The 20,222-nt window shown below is 33.5% G+C and overlaps 2 protein-coding genes across 2 annotated transcripts; one reads left to right on the top strand and one right to left on the bottom strand.

The window, feature by feature from the left end:
- Positions 1-4,943: 4,943 nt before the first annotated feature.
- Positions 4,944-11,746, top strand: LOC140786564 (uncharacterized membrane protein At1g16860-like). Its single transcript, XM_073135071.1, has 5 exons — positions 4,944-5,293; positions 8,033-9,143; positions 10,473-10,628; positions 10,807-11,022; positions 11,265-11,746. Exons 2-5 carry the CDS (start codon positions 8,229-8,231, stop codon positions 11,451-11,453), a joined length of 1,476 nt encoding a protein of 491 aa, XP_072991172.1. The 5' UTR covers positions 4,944-5,293; positions 8,033-8,228; the 3' UTR covers positions 11,454-11,746.
- A 556-nt stretch (positions 11,747-12,302) lies between these two features.
- Positions 12,303-14,271, bottom strand: LOC140786565 (transcription factor bHLH35-like). The gene is made up of 5 exons (XM_073135073.1): positions 14,120-14,271; positions 13,845-14,016; positions 13,543-13,761; positions 13,236-13,406; positions 12,303-12,560 (listed from the first exon to the last, which is right to left on the bottom strand). Exons 1-5 carry the CDS (start codon positions 14,188-14,190, stop codon positions 12,462-12,464), a joined length of 732 nt encoding a protein of 243 aa, XP_072991174.1. The 5' UTR covers positions 14,191-14,271; the 3' UTR covers positions 12,303-12,461.
- Positions 14,272-20,222: the final 5,951 nt, after the last annotated feature.

Here is a 20,222-nt window from a genome sequence, read left to right as displayed (position 1 = left end):
AGTCATTAACCGAATCAAGCCAAGTTATCAAACCACTAAATAATTTCTTCATAATATTATTTAAGATTGGAGTTGAACTTATTACCTCCGTGGTCATAGAGAAGATACGTATGATTCTATGATATATATATATATATAGTTTAGCAAGTAACTGCGTGGCGGTTACCGTTACCCGACACCCTTCCGTTAACGCATCGTTTTCTTGGCATCACAAAGCCAGCGATGGGGACAGAGCAAGATGCGCGTCTATTTAATTGTCATAAATACCCTTACCGAGTTAACGTAATATCCAAGTCAGCCCCTATACTTTTTGCTTAGTTGTCAAACAAAAGCAACCAAAATTTTGTTCTCAGTCCTTGTCGGCAGGTCCCAAGATACTTATTTAGATTCCCCAAATTGCCCATATAGTTTTCACTCAATTGCCGAAAAACCACTGTAGCCAAAATAAATAAATAAATAAATAAAAGTCTTGAATACTTTGATCAACCTAAAAATTTTGAGAAATTTATCAAAAATTTCCTCCATTTTGCTTCTATTAATAATAACCTTCCATTGTAAACATATTTATTATTGAATAATTTTATTTAAATTTTACCCTAACAACAACTAACAAAGTAAAGAACATACCTAAAATAACCCCCATTAGATTTTAAAATATAGTTTCATTTATTTTTATATTAATCCAAAAAATTATTGGTATTAAGTTTATTCTGTATCTATTTTTATTTTAAATCATCTATATCGTAATTGACCGTTAAGAATAATTAATAATTTAGAAAATTAATAACTGTGCATATTTTAGATATTTTAAATAAAATATATAAGTTGAATGATAAATATTTATATGGTGATGTGTGAATTAGGCAACATGTAGAGTAATTCTTTTTAATCCACTTCTCCTAAATTTTGTCTATTTTTTTTTTGGATCAATTAAATTTCACTTTAGAAATATCATAATCAGTTATGTAGGTTAAATATAGTAACTCTTAATGTATTATATACCCACACCCACTTATTTAGGGCCTCCATCTAATTATGTTAAAATATAAATATATTTAAAATCTTCACATTCATATCGGATTATCCTATTGATTTAAAAATTACCACCCCTAATTGTCTTACAAGAAGAAATTATAATCTTACAATGCCTTGACTCCCATAAGTAGCATTGTAGGAAACCTTGTCAAAAAAAATAAATAAATAAATAAAATAATGGTCAGATCTATGTCCAATAGACGACTAGCTCAGTTATCCAACTAACATATCAAAAAGAGCTAATCCCATTGTTTAATCTATGTTTAGCCTATAAACTTATAATCTATAAAGAAGCCAAATTATTGCCGGTATATATAGAACTTAAATTGCAAAGTTCAAAGTATCACAATCGATTGCCCATTAAGATTTATATATATATATATATATTTTAGTTGAATTAATTGCTTAGATTGTAATCTATTTAGATCTCCAAATATAAAAGCAAAGAATAATTTTATGATCAGGTTGGCATGGTTGCATCTAAGTTTGGTTTCTCTCTCTACATCTGACCAACTCTAATTAAAACTAAGTCAATATAATTTTGTAAGAATAAGCTTGATCAGGTGGGTTGGCCTTGAACGGGAGTTGGGGCCTCAACAACTTTTATCAAGCAGGCTTGTCTTCAATGTGATCACAAGTTAACCTGTTCGAACCACCAAACTCCTCCAACCTTCTCTAAGCTTGATCCTGTTTTTCTCTCTTCTCTCTTCATTGCTTGATGCCACCCACTTTGCTCACCATAGTGTTGTTCCGAATCACGCCACAATCTGCATGGATTCTGAGAGTCTACCCTAGCTGCCAAAATTGTTTAGGTTTGAGATGTGGTTGGATGTCCCCAGGTTTAGGCAATTGGTTTAAGGCCGGTGGGCACTCTACTACTCCCCTTCTAACCTGACAATGTCTTTCATTCTTAAGTTACTCTTTTGAAGCGTAACCTGTACCTCTAGTGTGTCTCAAATTTCTATAACATCAAGGCGAGGAAGGCCTCTTTGCTTGAGGGCATTCTTGCTATTGATAGCCTAGAAGAAGGGAGACTCTCTCCTCTAGCCCCATAGTTGATCACATATTTTAACTGAAAAGCTAGCTTGCTGATATTCTTTTATAAGAGGAAACTCTTTCAAGGCCACCCTCCTCTCCTCCTGTTGGGGTAGATTGGAGCTCTATTTACATGCCATAGGATGCAGTCCTTGGCTTAGATTCAATTGATTCCCCCCTTCTCGGAAGAGGAGTTGTTGTGTCTTTGCAATGCTCTGCTCGACTCTTACCAGGGATGCGACCAGTCTTATATAGCCAATGAGGATTGATAAGAAAATTGTCAAAGTGAACTAGATCAAGGCTCTCTCCGATCTGTTGGTCTTGCAACATTTACCACTAACATTATGTTTTGAAACTTTTCCTCTAATAAAACCTTCTCCCCTATCTTGCTTAACTCTGTGTTGCTTTACTTGTCCGAGCTGAGCAACTTATTTATAGAAGATTTAGTTGCCTTTTAAATCTATGGGTCTCCGTATTTCCCTTCCTAAGATTTGAAGATAGTTGAAGTTCACTTTGCGTCCTCTTCTATGATTTTTCCTTAATGCTTAGCCTGTAATTTTCTTTTTCCCTATTCTCTTTCTCACACCACTTGTCCTCTTTGATATTTTTAATAAATTTAACAAGATTGAGCCCACTTCTCTTATATAAATAAAAACTTTGTAAACACAACACTTTCCAAATAGTAGAGTTCGGATAGAGAATATATAGCGATAAATTTCTTACTTTTAGGAGATAAAAATATTACCAAAATATTTTCTTCTCAAAAAAATAAAATAAAAGGAGAAAGATAAAGACAACAATAAATTTTAATAGGTAATAACTAGTCGGCCACCAAATATGTTACGCTAAGACAGTCGGTCCTCTTTGCTTTAGTAGATATATTAAATAGAGATATCTTGTGTATTTGCTGCGATATGTAAGGTAATTTTTGTGCCATTTTTTGAGGTAATATTGTATGCTTTTTTAGAGAAAAAAAATATAAGAAATGGTAGGCCAATTTCTATTCTTTATACTATTGTGATCGAAATTTAATTTATCTCTTACTAAAGAAAATTTTATAAGCACATAAAATTGCACCTTGGTTTCTACTAAAAGAATAAGATGGTAAAATTTCATAAATAATAGAGTTTTATGGGTGACACTCTCATAGTGAGGCAAAAAATTCAATGTCTTCTCCCTCAACTTTTTTTATAGTTCTAATATGCGTGTAATTATTAGTTTTTTGTTCTTTTTTTTGCCCTATATCTTCTCTCTTTTTGAGAAATGTACAACATAAATAATTCACAACCGAGAGAGATTTGAAACTAAATAAGTATAAGACTTAAAAGATTCTTGTTTAAAAAAATATCCTAAGTAGTTCTAGTTGTTATATTTATAACGATATATTTCATATCAAAAAATACTCAAAAATATTGTCGAAAGGAGAAGGGGTAGTAATTATGTAGATGAATTCTTCTAATTCTTTCTTGTTACACGCTAATTTTTTAATATTCTATTGCCTTTATTTCTTTTTTCTCTGCTTATAAAACCATCCAGAATGGGTAGTAATTGGAAAACTGTTAACTAATTAATATATAATATTTTCCCAAAACAAAAGAAGAATTGGTAGACTGCTCGAGATTCCCAGTTGTGTGAGATTTAAAGACCCATTGTTTGCTTCAAACTTGTCTATAGTTTGGCATGAGATTTCTTCCATTTGTATGGAGGTTCAAAGAGGGTGAGATGTATGAGTAGTAGGAGGATGCTTAGAGGTGACTTTAGCCGCTGCTGTTTGGCGTTATTGGAATGCAACTAAGCAAGAGGCAAAAGCTTTCTATTAACCTAATTTTAATTCTAGATTCTCCTGGGAGGATAACAACAAAGTCTTGATTCAAATTAGAAATTTTAACTAGAGATTATTCTCTTTTAACCTTCGATAATTTATTATCTTTCTTTTTTTTTTTTCTCATAATGATTCTAACTGTCGAAAATACCTTGGCTCTTTTCGTTAGGAATTCATTATGTATCCAGAAAAGTGTAAGAAGTCATTATGTAATCGTTGTAGAAAAGAGTGATAGTTTAAAAGGTAAAAAGAGAATTTTTTTTTCTAATTATTTAAACGTAACTTATGTGACTATAAGCGAATTCAAATTAAAAAAGTATAATATTTGTGAAAACACACACAAACCTAAGAAAGGAAAAAAAAAATCAAAAACCATTTTATTTTTATTTACAATGCTTATAGCAAATTAGTTTTCGCTTCCAAAATTAATGTCAATTATTTTATCCTTTATATTATCTCTTTTTCTAGCATTTAAAATATCCGTATCATTTGCGTTTCCAGTATATACAAATTAACATCCTTATAAAGCATTAATTTTTTTTCATCCAAAAATAATAATAAGAGTGATTTTCTAGCAAGACCATCAAGATAAAGATTTTGATATTTTCGTCCTTTTTTATAAAAAAAATGTTTCAATTTTTAAAATTTAAAAATTAGTGGGATTTGGGGGTTAAAAACTCAGATTTTAATAGAAAATCATTTTTTTCCCAATAAATTATTATATAAAAAAGGTCAAAATAATAAGAAAGTTAAATGTCACAAAGTATGAGTTCAGTAGTACTTCAAATTTAAGGCAGAGGGGGTAAAATATTTTTTCACCTAAAAAAATCATTCCATAAATTCCTAAAGTCGCTTTCAAAATCAAGTATTACTTATTGCAAGCATTAGCCAATGAAATAAAAAATCTTGGATTTGACAACATTTGTTGGGATTTTAATCATTTCTCACTTCATCCATCACTAACCAACATGATTTGGATTGCCTACCATTGAAGAAAGAGTGCATAACACTCAAAGATATATATAAAGAAAAGGGATTTATAAAGCAAGCCAGAAGAAATTGAATTTAAGATTTGGTTGTTAGTTCCCAATTTTCCCATCATTTCATGCCAGACAAAAGAAGCAAGTGGGTAGTTTGTAGAACCATTGGATACTTAGGGGTAGTTTGGTCTTTTCGGGTACCCCGACAGTAGAAAATGGGCTGCGAGGGAGGTGGGAGGATAGTGTTTTAATCTTTTCTTCTCTCTCTCTCTCGCTCACGCTCACGCTCACGCTCTCGGTCACACTTTTCTCTCTCCTCTGTGTTGCGGCAATGGTGAAAGGCGGCGCTTTTAAGCGATTTCTTACGTTCTTTGATCGGCCCTGATCGTAGAACCAGTAATTTTTCTGTTTACATCGCGAGGTATGGAGAAATTTTGTATACTAATTCATATATTTTTTTTTCCTTCTTCTCTTTTCATTGCCTCTCTTTGCTTTATTTCGTACTTCTGTCATGTGGGTTTTGGATCTTAGAGTTTGATCTCTTGATCTATTCTTGGGAGTTAGTTTTTGATGAAAATGAGAATGTGGGAGTTGCTTGTACTGACGGTTTGGGATCTGGGTATAGGAAAGGTGACTTTTTTCTCGACTTGAGTTGGGATTTTAGGGGTTTGATTTCCATTTTGTGGATCGTTCTCCGCAATGTGGTTTTAGCATGATAATATGGTGAAATGTTCGATGATTCGAGATCTGATAAGCTCTGAAATACTGTTGATTTTTTGTGTGATTCTGCATGGTTTCCAAAGTGGGAACTTTCTGCTCGATTGTGCTTCTATGTGCTTGGCTTAGTCTCAGTAGATCTGGGTTCTTTGAACTGGGGCGATATGATTGTAAATGTTTGGATCAATTAGATTAGTGACATTTCTGGTTCTGGGACGATTCCACTTGTAGATCTATGTCTTTGGAGAGAATGTGATGCCAATGGTTGGATTTCGTGGAGTTTTTACTGTACTGAGCATTTGTTGAAATGGGAGGAATGTTGTGATCTTGGGTTCCCCTTTGGAACTTTAGCTATCGTTTAATAATTTTATCACTTGTAAGATGCTTTTTGTGACATGTTCTTATTTGATGCAATTTTTTAGGATTTGAGCCCTGAATTTTAGTTGCGTCATCTTTTGTTGATCTTGATATTGGACTGATTTGATCTTGTTACCCATGATGCTGTATTCTGCTTCCAATTATTTTTTCTAATTTATATTGAATTAAGTAAATAGGAAAATTTGGCATCTATTTCACTTGTGAATGCATCGCTGGACTTTGTTTACATTTATCATTCTCTTTCCTATCTTGTTATGGAGGTTGCTTTCTAAGTCTGGTCTATGGAAACTTAGAAAGTGTACGAACTTTGTCGTGTTTGGACTTAATGCTCATTTCTCTTATTTTGAGGAAAAACAGTATGCCTGCCTTAGTCTGCAAAATTTTCCACAATTCACTTTGGGTTTTGGAAATCTTGGAATCTAGATTGTGATGCCCATGAAATTCCATAGGATGATAGGACTAATTAAGTCAGCAGATTTAATCTGGTAGCTTCATATACTTAACTTGGTGTTGGAAATAAAACCATGTTATCTATCCGTTAACAACTCAGTTCATTCCATACCATCTCTCCAGTTATATGCTTTAGTTTTTGTACGTCGAGTTTAATTGCTGATAATGATGAGCTCAATGGGTGCATGAGGACTAAGGTAATTGGGCAGTGAAGATGTCCAAGTAATCTAGTTACTTTGTCTGATCAGCTTCTTCTTTCCTTTTTTGAACAATTGTAAGGAACAATTTAATATTTTAATCCATCATGGGATAGAGAGAGAGAGAGTGGCTGTCTTGTATGAAAAAAGTGCTTCTTTGGATGGATTTATTGAATAAAGTGGGCATCTAATGACTAGGATTATAATATATGGGAATAAGGAGGTTATTTGACCACTAAGGGTGTAAGTGAGCTTGATCGAGGACAATTCTATCATGGTGACCTTCAATTCAATTTTGAGACTTGTGTGATCAAGTTTGACACATTTATTTTCATCGTAAGACTTACACTGAAGGATCAAAGTTCTAGATTTGTTTGGCAAGTTGCATGCATTTCATAATCATGCATAAATTGAATCATAATCCAGCTTGGAAGAATAACTACTTGGGAAAGTATGAAATACGCCTGTTGACAGAACTAATTCATGATAAGACTTACCTAATTTAAAAATGACCACTATTATATTGTTATATGTACTTATCACACCTAAACTGCAGTAACCATTATTGTTTGTAAATACATATTGTACTCTGAGGCTTATTGTGAGGTCTGCTCAGCATCAGCTGGAAGTTGATTTTGAGTTAATTACAGTGATCAAGTTTGGTTCATTTGTAACTAAATCAAGCTTGGTATAAACTAAAGTAAATTGAGTGCAAGCTGTCATGTATTCTCAACCAGGACAGTATAATTTGAAAACTGGGAACCAGTTTGGCAATTTTAAGAGAATATGTGGCACATATTTTGATCACTAACATGTTGCTTACTTGATTTAGACATTTGTACGGAAAATGGAGCAAGACCCTAATCTAAATTTTCAATATAATTTGGTTTCAAAGCATACTATTGTATAGAACAGAATTCTTGGTTCCAATTTCTGGTTGCAAATTATGTGGTTATTTAATTCTACCAATTAATATATCCGATATAGGTATGCATGCAACTCTTTTTCTTTATAAGATGCAAATATTTTGAACCTAAAAGATTTTTCTTAACATCTTCCGATTGTTTGAGATTTCTTCTTTTCACCTTTTAAAAGTGGATATCATTTATGACCTTATTGGATGGCAGGGAGAAATTGGTTTTATGTTGTCTATTGGTAGTTTATTAGTAACACTTTTTAGGATGCTTAATGGGTAGTATGTTAGGCAGTTGTGCTCTTTGCTCTTTAGATGTTTATTGTTCTTTAATATGTACTCATCAAGTTACAATAATTTGATGGACCTTAATCTATATGGTACAAAATAATTAAAATGACAACCACAGATGAAATCTTGTATTACCTATTTATATTTCTTATATTCTTTTCCCTGATATACTTTTCTTTATAATTTAATTATTTGTAATTTGTTTTCCTTGCAGTTAATAAATTGGTTAGTCTTCTCCCAAGCCGCTGGTAAAAGTGTTATCACGAAAGGGGGATTTGAATGCTTACTCAGATCCATCATTAATGATTCCCATGGTTCAATATTTTCTGGACTGATTCAGATTCATCATCTTTGAGTTGAGAGATCGGTGCTTCGCTTGCTAAATTTTTATTAAACAGTTAAGTAAGCTGATGGGTTCCAGATTTCCATCACATCAGCTCAGCAATGGCCTGTATGTTTCAGGCCGACCTGAGCAGGCAAAGGAGAAACCCCCTGTGATGAGTTCTATAGCCATGCCATACACTGGTGGAGATATTAAAAAATCTGGGGAGCTTGGTAAAATGTTTGACATTCCCATGGAAAACTCAAAGTCACGAAAATCTGGTCCTATTAGTAATGCACCTTCAAGAACTGCATCATTTGGAGGCATTGCCTCTCATTCAGGACCCATCATGCCTAACTCCACTGGTCGGTCTAGCTATTCTTCAGGTCCTGTCTCATCTACAGGAATTCCAGGTTCTGGATCATCACTAGTTACTGGGGGCTCAAATCGACAGAAATCCAATTCAGGACCCCTTAACAAGCATGGCGATCCGATTAAGAAATCATCAGGTCCTCAATCTGGAGTTCCAATGGCTCGTCAAAATTCTGGACCCCTCCCTCCAGTACTCCCAGCCACAGGGCTAATTACATCTGGGCCTATTTCTTCAGGACCTTTAAATTCATCTGGTGCCCCTAGAAAAATATCTGGTCCCTTCGATTCTACTGGACCAGCCAAGATACATAGCACTTCTGTCATACATAACCAAGCTGTCACTAATCTCAGCCAGGAAGAAGACTTTTCTTTCAAGAATAGTTTCCCCAAACCAATATTATGGGCAATAGTTCTTCTGTTTGTGATGGGATTCATTGCTGGTGGATTCATTCTCGGAGCTGTTCACAATCCCATTCTTCTTATCGTTGTTGTGATTTCCTTTGGTATTGTTGCTGCGATTTTTGTTTGGAATATTTGTTGGGGAAGGAAATCTGTGATGGGATATATTGCTCATTATCCTGACGCAGAACTAAGAACTGCAAAGGATGGTCAATACGTCAAGGTTTCTGGGGTAAGTTACTTGGGAATTTACTCTTCTTAGTTCAACTTTTGATCACACTTGCACTTTAAACATTTAACTATGTCTCCCTGATTAAGTGTTTCCTTCCATATATTGTTATCATATCTTCAGCTATCAAATCTTTCTCTTCCTTTTAGCATCCAAAACAATGTATGTATTTGACTAAGGTGACGATGTGCCTATTTGAGTACAGAGAATTCTGATTAGCACCAAAGTGACCTCCTATAGTCTCGGTGTTCTCTCCTCACTTTTCACAAACTTTTCTTGTTATAGCTGAAGAAACTTTTCTTGTTACAGCTGTTGTCTGGAATTACTATTACAATAACTTCTTTTCAAAAAGTAAATATAGGAATTCTTTTTTGTAGAATGCTCCTCTAATCAAACATTCTTTTATGACTTGTTTCAGACAAAAGGAAATGTTAGTAAGGTTATTTGTCAGTTGTTAACTTGTTATAGAAGAGAACCCAAGAAGTGGAACTGCCTGTTTGGATTTGTCTAATCTGTGCCTTTTCTTTAGACCAGCATAAGGAAAACCCGGTCAAAATACCTTGGCTTTAGTTGAGGGTATTCACCTTTATAATGACTAATAACATAAAAGTTTTTGTGGCACCTACTGACAGTTAATCATGTATAAAGCTAATCCCTTTTTGGAGCTGGGTGGTATCTGCACTATGTTTCTCAGAAGTTTAAGGAAGCTTGAAACATGACTGGATGTCCTATTTGTCTTCTTGACTTTTCCTAATTAATTCCAATTTTAGAACATGGATGTCCTTATGACTTTCTTAGTTTAAATATTCAACCTGAATGGAATATGAACATTACTACGTTATTATTTCAGTGTTTTGAATTTCCTTGGTTTATATCTCCTCTTGAACAATCCTTTTTCCCTCAAAATTATTTTAGCGTCACAACTTTAAATTTAAGATGTGATTATGATGTTTAGGTAATAAGATTACTCCATCATTAGGATCCTTGGCCAATAATCTTGATTTTCTGGCTTCACTTTATATCCAAATATGTTGAATGTGGATATTACTTACTACCGAGGATATAAGTATCTGCTGCGTGGCCCTTGCCATCCAAGGGATGTGCTGGCTTACTGTATGACCATTGTGCTGCCAAACGTATAGGGTGGCAGAATTAGTATTTCTTCCACTGACTGTTTCAGAATCTGTGCCATTCAATGCCAACATACATTGACCGGAACTGTAAGTTTTGGGAAGGATGGTGCAAAGCAGGAGAGATCCTGTATTGGCTACTCATCTTTTTGATCAATCCTATTCATGAAAAGACTTATGTCCTTATATATATATATTGCAGGTTGTTACTTGTGGAAATGTTCCCCTAGAGTCATCTTTCCAGAAGGTTCCTAGATGTGTGTACACATCAACCAGTTTATATGAATACAGGGGTTGGGACTCCAAGGCTGCTAATGCCCAGCATCGCCGTTTCACATGGGGTCTACGGTCGTTGGAGGTAAGCAGGCTATATTAATTTTATGATCTCTCTCCTAAACTTTGAGTTTAATCTGTGTTGGAATCTTTTAAGGAATTTGTCAAGGTACCTTTATTTACGTACTAGTGAAGTTTGGCTTTGCATCATTTTCCTGATTTTGGTTTGTTAATTCTTTCTTTTCTTTTCTGTCTTTTGGCAGAGGCATGTCGTTGACTTTTATATTTCTGATTTTCAATCCGGGTTGAGAGCATTGGTCAAGACAGGTTATGGTGCCAAAGTGACTCCATATGTTGATGAATCTGTTGTGGTTGACATAAATCCAAACAACAAGGACTTGTCTCCTGGGTTCCTTAGGTGGTTAACGAAGAGGAACCTTTCAAGCGATGACCGTGTTATGCGCATGAAAGAAGGGTACCTAATTCCATCCTAGTTTTCATCAAATGTTTGGCTTATATATTTCCTTTCCTTTCCTTTCATTTGATGTATTAATCTAATGTTACATCAAAGATGCAATATCTGCCTCCAATTTCTCAATGAAAAAAAAGACTATAATTCATCTGAGAATTAAGGAAAAACAATAAGTTGCTTAGTGAATTAGGTAAGTCGTACCAAATGCTGTGACCCTAATGTGACTGCATTATATACTCCTGCAGGTACATCAAGGAGGGTAGCACTGTAAGTGTAATGGGAGTAGTCCAAAGAAATGACAATGTACTGATGATAGTGCCTCCTTCGGAGCCATTCTCCACAGGATGTCAGTGGGCCAAGTGTATTCTCCCTGCAAGCCTCGAAGGGATAGTTTTGAGGTGCGAAGACACTTCAAAGATCGATGTTATTCCTGTGTAGAAGATATAACTTTTGGCCAGCCGTAGTCAGGCGCATACCACTTCCAGGGTTTGTTTGTTGGCTGTTGGCGGTAGTAAATGCCTGAAATGATAGTAGATCTACATTAAGTTAAGTTGGAGGTGTTTGTTTCTTTGAAAGGGGTGTATAGCTTTTTGTTCTTCTGTTCTTTGGAATCCCATCTTTTTGTGTGGAAATCCTAGAAGCTTTTGTATCAAGGATGGGTTTTGATATGGCAAACTTTCTTGTGTCTTGAGAAAGCAAAGAAGAGTTACTTGGCCTTCAAATGTTTCAAATCCCTGGTACTGAAGCACTGTCCTTTTGCTGTTCAAAATAATCTAGATAATCTTACTCTGTTGGATGAGGAATAGAGTGCTATCAGAGACAAAGGAATAGCAATCTAGGATCTATCAACCAACCAAGTCATTTTTCCAAACATATTGATCTCTAGACTTATCCAATGTATACTTATTCTCTCTCTTTTTTCGGAAAAAAAGTCTCTTTGTGGGGGATAATTGCACCTATGCTACATAGTCCAACTTCTTCAGCATTCTTCTTCATTTGATTATGCAACTAGGAGATTTTCTTCTAATGGAATGTATAGTTCCGAATCTATGTATTCGGTAATCAACCAAGGGATGAGATCTAATACCGCCATGATATTATGGAAACTTTCTGTTCCGAAAGTTCCATCGAAAGTTAGGATCTTTGTTTGGCTTGCGATGAACAACAAATTACACATTTAGATTCTCTTCTACGGATGGGTATGCATGTGGATGTTATATTATGTTTTTTTGTGACAATAATGAAGAATTGGTGAACCATCTCTTCTCCACTTGTGACTTGTGAGGGTTCTTGGAGGAAACTTCATATCAATTTTACTACATTTGAAGTAATTGATTCGCCCCTCTGTGAAATAGTACAACAGCTTCAATCTACAGCAGGAGAGCTGGAATTTTTTTTTATAATTTCAATCCATGGATAGATTCTATGAACTCTCTTTATTAGGTGCTAAAAACTTGAAGCACTCAGTGGGCTTCTTGTGATGTTAAGTTCAGCAATGGCAATCTCAATCTTCTCCTTCATTTGAGCACCATCCATCTCATCACTCTGCAGAGATATAAATTTGGTTAAGTTAGTCAACCATTTAAGATGCAATATTCGAGAAAATATATGATATAGGTTTTTCTATGTATGTATACCATTAAAAAAAAAACCTCTTATTTGTGATATCATACTAGTGACTTTCAAATTAAGTCTAAATAACTTAAGAAAAATATTTGTAAATCTTAAACAGTTAATTAATTCAGAGGAATACAAGCAAATATAAATTTTAGAGGTGCATACAAGCAAGTAAGAGAGTTTAAAGAACATATATACGAAAAAAAAAAATCCTAAGATATATAAGATAGATAGCTTCCGTTTCTAAGCCTTCTATTTGCTCTGATAATTTAAGCACGTTGTGAATGTTTTGGGTGTGGGAATGATTGATGGATAGAAAATTCTAAATTTGTCAAGTGGCAAATGGAAGTCATGCAAATGGCTGCTTGTCTGTCAGAGACTATTTGGCTCTTTTTATAGTGCATTTCTATCACATGCTTCTTTGTGAAGGAAAATAAAAAGGCTGCAGAATGACATCTGAACCACACTTTTGCCTCCTTTTAACAAAGCATCACATGGTTAAATTTTTATTTTCCAATTTGTCAACTCCTTTACCTGCATGTTTTTTTAATGTCTGTGATATAGAGAAAGAGAGAGAGAGAGAGAGAGAGAGAGAGATGATACCTCAACAAACAGAGTATGTAGAAGTCTATCAGAAACAGAGGTGATGTTTGCTGTGATAACTTTGAGGTGGAGAAACTCAAAAAGTTGGCAAATCTTAACCATGGTGTCCCTCTTCTTGTTGCAAGTGATGCTTACTATCAGTATCTTATCACCAATCTCAGACACCTCAAGCTGCACAAAGGCAAGATCACAACACACCCACCATTAATTTCAAACTGCTAGCTCGCTCCTTGCTTTATTATTCCCTCATTAAACTAAGAGAGACAGAGAGAGAGAAAGAGAGAGAGTGAAAGAAAGAGAGCTCTACTTCTATGAGTTGTATGGGTGATGAGGTAGTAGAACTGATTGGCCTCTTCTTCTTCCTCTGCGGGAAGACCATATCTTGGCGCTGCTCCACGTCGACAAACGATGCCTTCTCCTCTTTCCGCAACTCGAGCTCGGATATCTCTGCTACCATTCGTCTCTCTTGATCTTGGAGTTGCTCAATGTACTCGATCGCGTCTTTGATTATCGACGCCTTGTCCATCTGTCTACAAGAAATACGACATAAGACGAGCTACTAACGCCTGCTTACCACGAGACGACGTAATTAAACCATTTCTTCATTACCTTTGTAATGTTAGGGACGACACTCCGTAGCAAGTACAGCTTCTCGTTCAGCTTCCTCCGCCGGTTCCTCTCCATTACGATGTTCCTCACCGCGGCGGAGGACGTCGAAGCAGGCCCTTCCGGCGAGCTCGAGTCGTAGTAGCTTGACATGGCCTCCTCCAAACCCCACGTACTTCATATATACAAGATTAAAAACAACAACAACTAAACAAAATTAGAAAAACCAAAAGGACCCAACAAAATTTTAATCAACAATTCAGAAGACAAAGCAGCACCTCAGATCTTCAGACTCGAGGAACATCTTGGTTTCCCAGTAAAAGCTGTACTCAGGGTCCATGTCATCCATTTTTTTTCTTCTCCTCCTTTCGGGGAATGGAATGGAAGAGGAGAGAAGAGGACAAAGGCCAGTTGCTGGAGTTGTCGTTGTTTATATAAAGGAGAGAGTAGAGAGACTGTACTTAAATGAGAATAGAAGGCAACGAATGGTCTTCGGATCCGCGTTAGACCAAACAAACAAAACCAAAAAAAAGAAAAAAAAGAACCACGTGTAACACTAGAGTAATTGCACTTTCCAAGTAAGTTGCTGAGTCCACGTCAAGGTTTCCATGAACACCATCAAATCTTGTATGCACCTGACAGTTGATACTGTAGATACTAACATAATATCTAATTTAGTGGTTTGCTTGTACAGTAGGCTTAATTGTTTATCAATCAGTTTGATAAACATCTAACGGTTAAGATTCTTAAGGATATAATAGGAATGCAAAAAATTTAATAGATATTACCGATTTATTACATTATTTTTTAACAATTAAATTATCTTAATATTTTATCAATATATATATATATATATATATATATATATATCAAACTAAGGGTATTGATGTCCTTTTATAATTAAATTTTATCTCTTTGATTATTTTTTATTATTTATATATATCTTTATTGATTTAAATTTAAATTATTTAGCATTAAATGACATATCATATAATTAAGACATAATTATATCTAAAAAAGAAATCTAAATAGAAGTAGACACATAAAATTAAATCTTTTTAACTAATATATCCTCTTTTTCTTTACGTAGTGTGACTTTAAAGTCGGGTATAAAAATTGACTATTATAACTCAAAGAGGGTATTAAAGTATTTATCTAATTATTATCTCGGTTTACAAAGTAGAAGATTTTGGACGACAAAATTGATACTGTAGATACTAAGATAGGGATCGGTGGTGTAACTATCTTAAGTTATGCGGTTTAATTTAGATAAAATCAAAAGGAATAAGTTGAATATCTATTTTAAGCTCCATTTCTAATGACGAACCTAAATTAACTTCTAGTCAAAGTCTAAATCGAACTGGGCTTAAAGAATACGGTACTACTGTAGGTTGAAATCACCTGAATTAAATGTTTGTTGAATATCTATCCTAAGGTATGTTCTCCTAAATTATTTTCACCCAAAAGATACGACTACATCATAAATTTTCCTACCCAAGTTAATAGATTGTGGGCAATTAAAAGAATCAAGTCCACTTGCACCCACATTGAAAATTAACTAGAGTTCCTAATGTGTTTCATTTTAAACTTCTTCTTCTTCTTCTTCTTCTTTTTTTTTGGGGTCTTTTGGTTGGAATCTCAATCCGAGTCAAGTCTTTGGCAATCTCTTTCATCATTCCGAGTCTAATATTCCTAAGGTCTGGAGTTATGTTTACATTCTAGGCTTTATGCAGTCAATGCACATCCCACATCCCAAGTCATTGTTTAGAATTTCTCACATCTTTTTAGAAGACTAAATCTTCACCACCGTCCATCTTTTTGTTGTGTTTTTTTTCTTTCACAATGATGCATTATTAGTTACTCTGTTCAACAAGTTAATTAAGTAAGAAGAAGGAATCAAACACCTAAAGCATAACATTATGGTTTGGACGGCGGATGCTTACTATCTTTTGAGTAAGTAATGGATGCCTTTGTTTGTTGGATATTCACCAACATATATTGCCTATGGTTGATTGCATGTAACACAATATAATACGCCCAAGGCCTCTTGGATCCCTAAATATCTAAGTTGGACTTGTTTAGATAGGGGTCCCCAAATAGTAAGAAATTTGTGTCCATCTTAATAAGCTCACTAAAAATCTTTTTTTGTTCCACTTTTTGAGAACAAGGTTCTTTTATAGTTACATTTGACAGCAGCATAAATAATAAAAATAAAGTAATAAGTCCTAGGGGGCAAGTAAAAGAAGACATATTAGGGTAGCCTTTGAAGAATTTTAAAATAATAAGCTTTGAAGACACGGCTTTGTGAATGTTTAAGCCGGAGGAAGAGAAACTACTTAGATTTGATAGTAAGACGCAGATCTAGTGAGACGGGTGATAAGAGAGCGGCGAGGGGAGGGGAGAAGAAATAAACTAAATGGCTCGGATCTTATGCCAAGGCATAGATTTGGCAAGGGAGCAAAGGAACAGTAGGGAGCAATGGAGGAGCGTTGGGTTGATTTGCCTGGGAGTAAATAGGGAATAGTGGAGTGGGAAGCTGTGAAGGAATGGCGGGGTGGGTAGCTGTGAAAGAACGATGAGGAAGCGATGGCGAGAGGATGGTAGAGAAGAAATGAGGAGATGAGAAATAGAAGGAAAGAAAAAAAGGAGGGAATGGAAAGAAAGATTAGAGGAAACGATGGGGTGAATCTCCTAAAGAAGGAGAAAGCCACTTGGCTAAGAGAAGGGAGAGGAGGTAAAGGAGACAAGCAACAATGATGAGGAAGATCTTTGGGAGAAGGGAAAAAAATTGGAACCCTAACAAAGCCAAATATGAGCTAATTTGAATTCGAGCTTAGCTCTGGCCTTAAATGAGATGGTTTATATAAAGTTCAATTCAAGTCCTAACCAAGCTGGTTTAAGATTTTAATTCAAACATAAGGAAGAAGGAAGCTTAACCCTTGATGTTTTTAAGGAAGCATGAGAGGAGATATCGCACTAAGACCACCTAGAAGCTCTTTACTAATCACTTTAGTTCTAAGGAATATCAAATCAAATGCATCAACTTTTGGTGAAACACCAAAGTTAAAAAAAAAAATTAATAAAAATCTCAATTTTTTATTAAAAAAATAAATTAAACTGAACAACATTTAGCCACAAACCTACAAAACTTTTTATAGACTAACAAAAGATAAAAAAAATAAAATTAGTCCGACGAAAATATATAATCAAAACAAAACTTTCCTAAAATAGCAAAACCACTTACTTCAAAAGCTTAAATGGAATTTAATTGACATCCACTTTGGACCAAAACTACTTTTGGTTGTGATGTGCTTCAATGAAACATGTCTTACAATTAGAGTATCAATCACATTCAAATCCAAACTCACCACATCTTGCTCTTTCTATTTCAAGTAAATCTTTTTCCCTTTAGAATATAAATATCACCATAACTTGATTCTTAGATCATTATCTCTTGAATAGATTGGTAGATCAAATTGTAATCTTAGACCCTTTGAATAGATCAAAATTACTGGTTTTCCTCCTCCATCATCCCTGTTTGGAAACCCTAAACCCAAACCAATAGAATTAAATTGATTTAGAATTCTAACTTCTCTAAATCTATTGTTTGGAACTATTAAATGATGATATTTTAATTAATTTTAATATATTCTATAAAAATATGATGATTCCATATTGGGTTTCGATTAATTCATATCACGAAAGTCAACTTTTCCAAATAGTTAAATCGACTCTTTTATTGCATTCTATCAACTCGATGACTAAGTCACCGTTCACTTGTGGAATAAGAATAGATTTATTTTAAAATAAGCTTTCTTATTCTTGTGTATTAACTAAACAACATCTTATTTTATTCTAGTATATTAATTCAACATTCTCTCTCATCTTATTCCATACAACTTTCTAAAAACTAATTTATTAATAACCTAAGAATGATATTTTACGTTTTGAGATAACAACACATAATTACTGGTCATATTAACTACAATTGTTCTCTCATTTCTAAAGGCAGCCCCACATATCCGCACAGCGAGGGGTATTACCCCCACACACTTGAATGTGAGATTATTACCCCGCATACCTAAGTGCAAAGTTATAACCTCGCATGCCCACATAGTCTGCACAATTTAGTTGGAATTTTTAAAAGATTTTAACTTTCTTTTTATCTTGTAGAAGGGAATGATGAATGATCTCCGATATATTTTAGTACCATTTTGCTCCTTTGTGATTTAGACTAATAATAAAATTATTTTTTTCCAAGAAAGTTATATTGAGAATTTTCTCACCATAATATATACTAAAATGTTTAAATTGTCCTTAACCTTCAATTAAAATTACTCACCAGGTTTCTATTTTTTAATTCTAAAATATAATACACTTAACATCTTCTACTTCTCCAATTTAATATTACAAGTTTAAAATCTTAGTTAAATTTACTAGAAGTATTACAGTAATTTTTACTTTCTTTGTTAGTTTAGATAAAATAATTAATAGTTTGTGTCAAAAAAATTTACTTTCTTATTTTTAATATATAAGAAAAGTAAATTTTAGCTTTCTTTAATAATGTGTGATGTCATTTATTTTATAGATCATAATCATATATGCTAATTATGGGTTAGATAAAAAGGATAAACTATTTTAGATAGATAAGTTGTCTAACCCTTTTTAACGTCGTACCAAGCTAAAATCATAAGCACAAGATACCTAGAGAGAATTTTAGTCCTTTTTATTTGGATAGAAATCATATGCACAAAAACTAATTTATATTTTAGATGTTTTTTATATTAAAGTTAGGGAAATTTGTATATAACACTCGGTCTTTTAATAAAATTATAGTTTACATGCTATATTTTTATTATTTACAAATCGAGTCCAATGATTTAACGAATATGTGTAGAAAATATCCTACCGCTGTCAGTTAGTTAAACTTGATCAAATCTCTGAGTTAAGTTAACTAAATTAAAAAATTATAAAAATATTCTTCACCAAGTTATACTAATAATATTTTAGTCATTTTAAAAATAAGGGCATTTTAGTTATTTTAAAAATAAAATCTCTCTATTTAATAAAATATTCTTACGGTGTTAGTTTAAATCTAACCCAAAATATTTTCTGTACGTATTCGATAAATCAAAGGAGTTTCATTTGTAAATACTAAAAATATAGGTGCAAACTATAGTTATATACAAATTTTCCTAAAAATTAAATGAGACTGTTTTTAATTGGCCACAAGGACACGTGTTCGTCTTCTATTTGCAGGAGTCCCTGATCGCATGTATATCTGTGTTTGCGTGGCTCAGCTGATTCCTTTTTCGTCTTCCGTCCACCGTGACATTGTAATCTCTTCCTCTCTAGCACGTGGTTATACATGTGGGCCACGTGATATGGCGTCGTTTTGTCCTTTATTCCGCACGTGACGACGCGTGGAGGAATAGAAAGAACACGTGGTTCATGGGGTTCATCCTTTGGAGCCTTTGTAGGTGGCTCTGTAACTCTGTAAGTTCTCAAACGAAATTTATTTATTCTACCAGAAAGAAGACAAATTAATTATATTATATATATATATATATTAATTCTTTTCTAACGGGGTTATACGTGTAACGCTAACGACTTCTTTCTTATAGCCCCACGCTCATTTTTAGGAATTTTTTTTGAAAAATAATATTTTATTTTAAAATAATAACTAAACATCGTGTAACATCTCTATTTTAGAATATAAATAATTTAATATAAAATGAAATAATATTTTTATTAATATTTTCCTTCACTTTATATCACAATTAAAATAAATTAATTAGTTAACATAGGAATAATTAATTTCTAGAATAAATATCTCATTTTAAGAATAATAAATAAGAATAACTATTCTAAAATTATTTATCCTTTTCACCTTTTATCTTAGTTTTTATCTTAAAAAGTAAAATAGTCTTCAAAGGTTAAAAAAAAATATCAAACCAACAACCATGTAAAAAGCATTTGAGCTCTTCACAATTGAGGAGGTCAATGTGCTGCAAAAAATAAATATTATAATTTATATGAAAATATTAGGTTTAATAAGTATAATTATCTTTTTTTTTAATACATACAGTATTTAGATATATTAATCACAATTTCCTAACACTTTTTGAATAATATATATACGTTTAAAAACATTAAAAATCTAAGTGCCCATCTAGTTGAAGAATAATCCAAGAATTAAGAATCTCTTGCTCATAATTTATACCTAAACACCACCTAAATCTAGTATGATTAATATTATAGTAGACATTCCCATAATATTACTAAGATCATAAATACCGAACCACTTATCTCTTTTTTTATTCTAATTTAAAATCGGAATGAGAGAGGAGACTTAACTATATTTAAAAATTAATATTAGTA

This window comes from Typha latifolia, chromosome 4, assembly GCF_019914945.1.
Source record: "Typha latifolia isolate L0001 chromosome 4, TyphaL0001v2, whole genome shotgun sequence".
NCBI lineage: Eukaryota > Viridiplantae > Streptophyta > Magnoliopsida > Poales > Typhaceae > Typha > Typha latifolia.
This window is presented reverse-complemented; position numbering and strand designations above follow the sequence as displayed.

What these genes read in the sequence shown, in the direction of transcription:
- LOC140786564 (XM_073135071.1), top strand. Translation starts at nt 8,229, where the DNA reads ATGGGTTCCAGATTTCCATCACATCAGCTCAGCAATGGCCTGTATGTT. An exon ending in AATACGTCAAGGTTTCTGGG is followed by an intron (nt 9,144 to 10,472) that starts GTAAGTTACTTG and finishes TATATATTGCAG; the next exon opens with GTTGTTACTTGTGGAAATGT. An exon ending in GGGGTCTACGGTCGTTGGAG is followed by an intron (nt 10,629 to 10,806) that starts GTAAGCAGGCTA and finishes GTCTTTTGGCAG; the next exon opens with AGGCATGTCGTTGACTTTTA.
- LOC140786565 (XM_073135073.1), bottom strand. Translation starts at nt 14,190, where the DNA reads ATGGATGACATGGACCCTGAGTACAGCTTTTACTGGGAAACCAAGATG. An exon ending in CTCGAGTCTGAAGATCTGAG is followed by an intron (nt 14,017 to 14,119) that starts GTGCTGCTTTGT and finishes GTATATATGAAG; the next exon opens with TACGTGGGGTTTGGAGGAGG. An exon ending in TACATACTCTGTTTGTTGAG is followed by an intron (nt 12,561 to 13,235) that starts GTATCATCTCTC and finishes ATATCTCTGCAG; the next exon opens with AGTGATGAGATGGATGGTGC.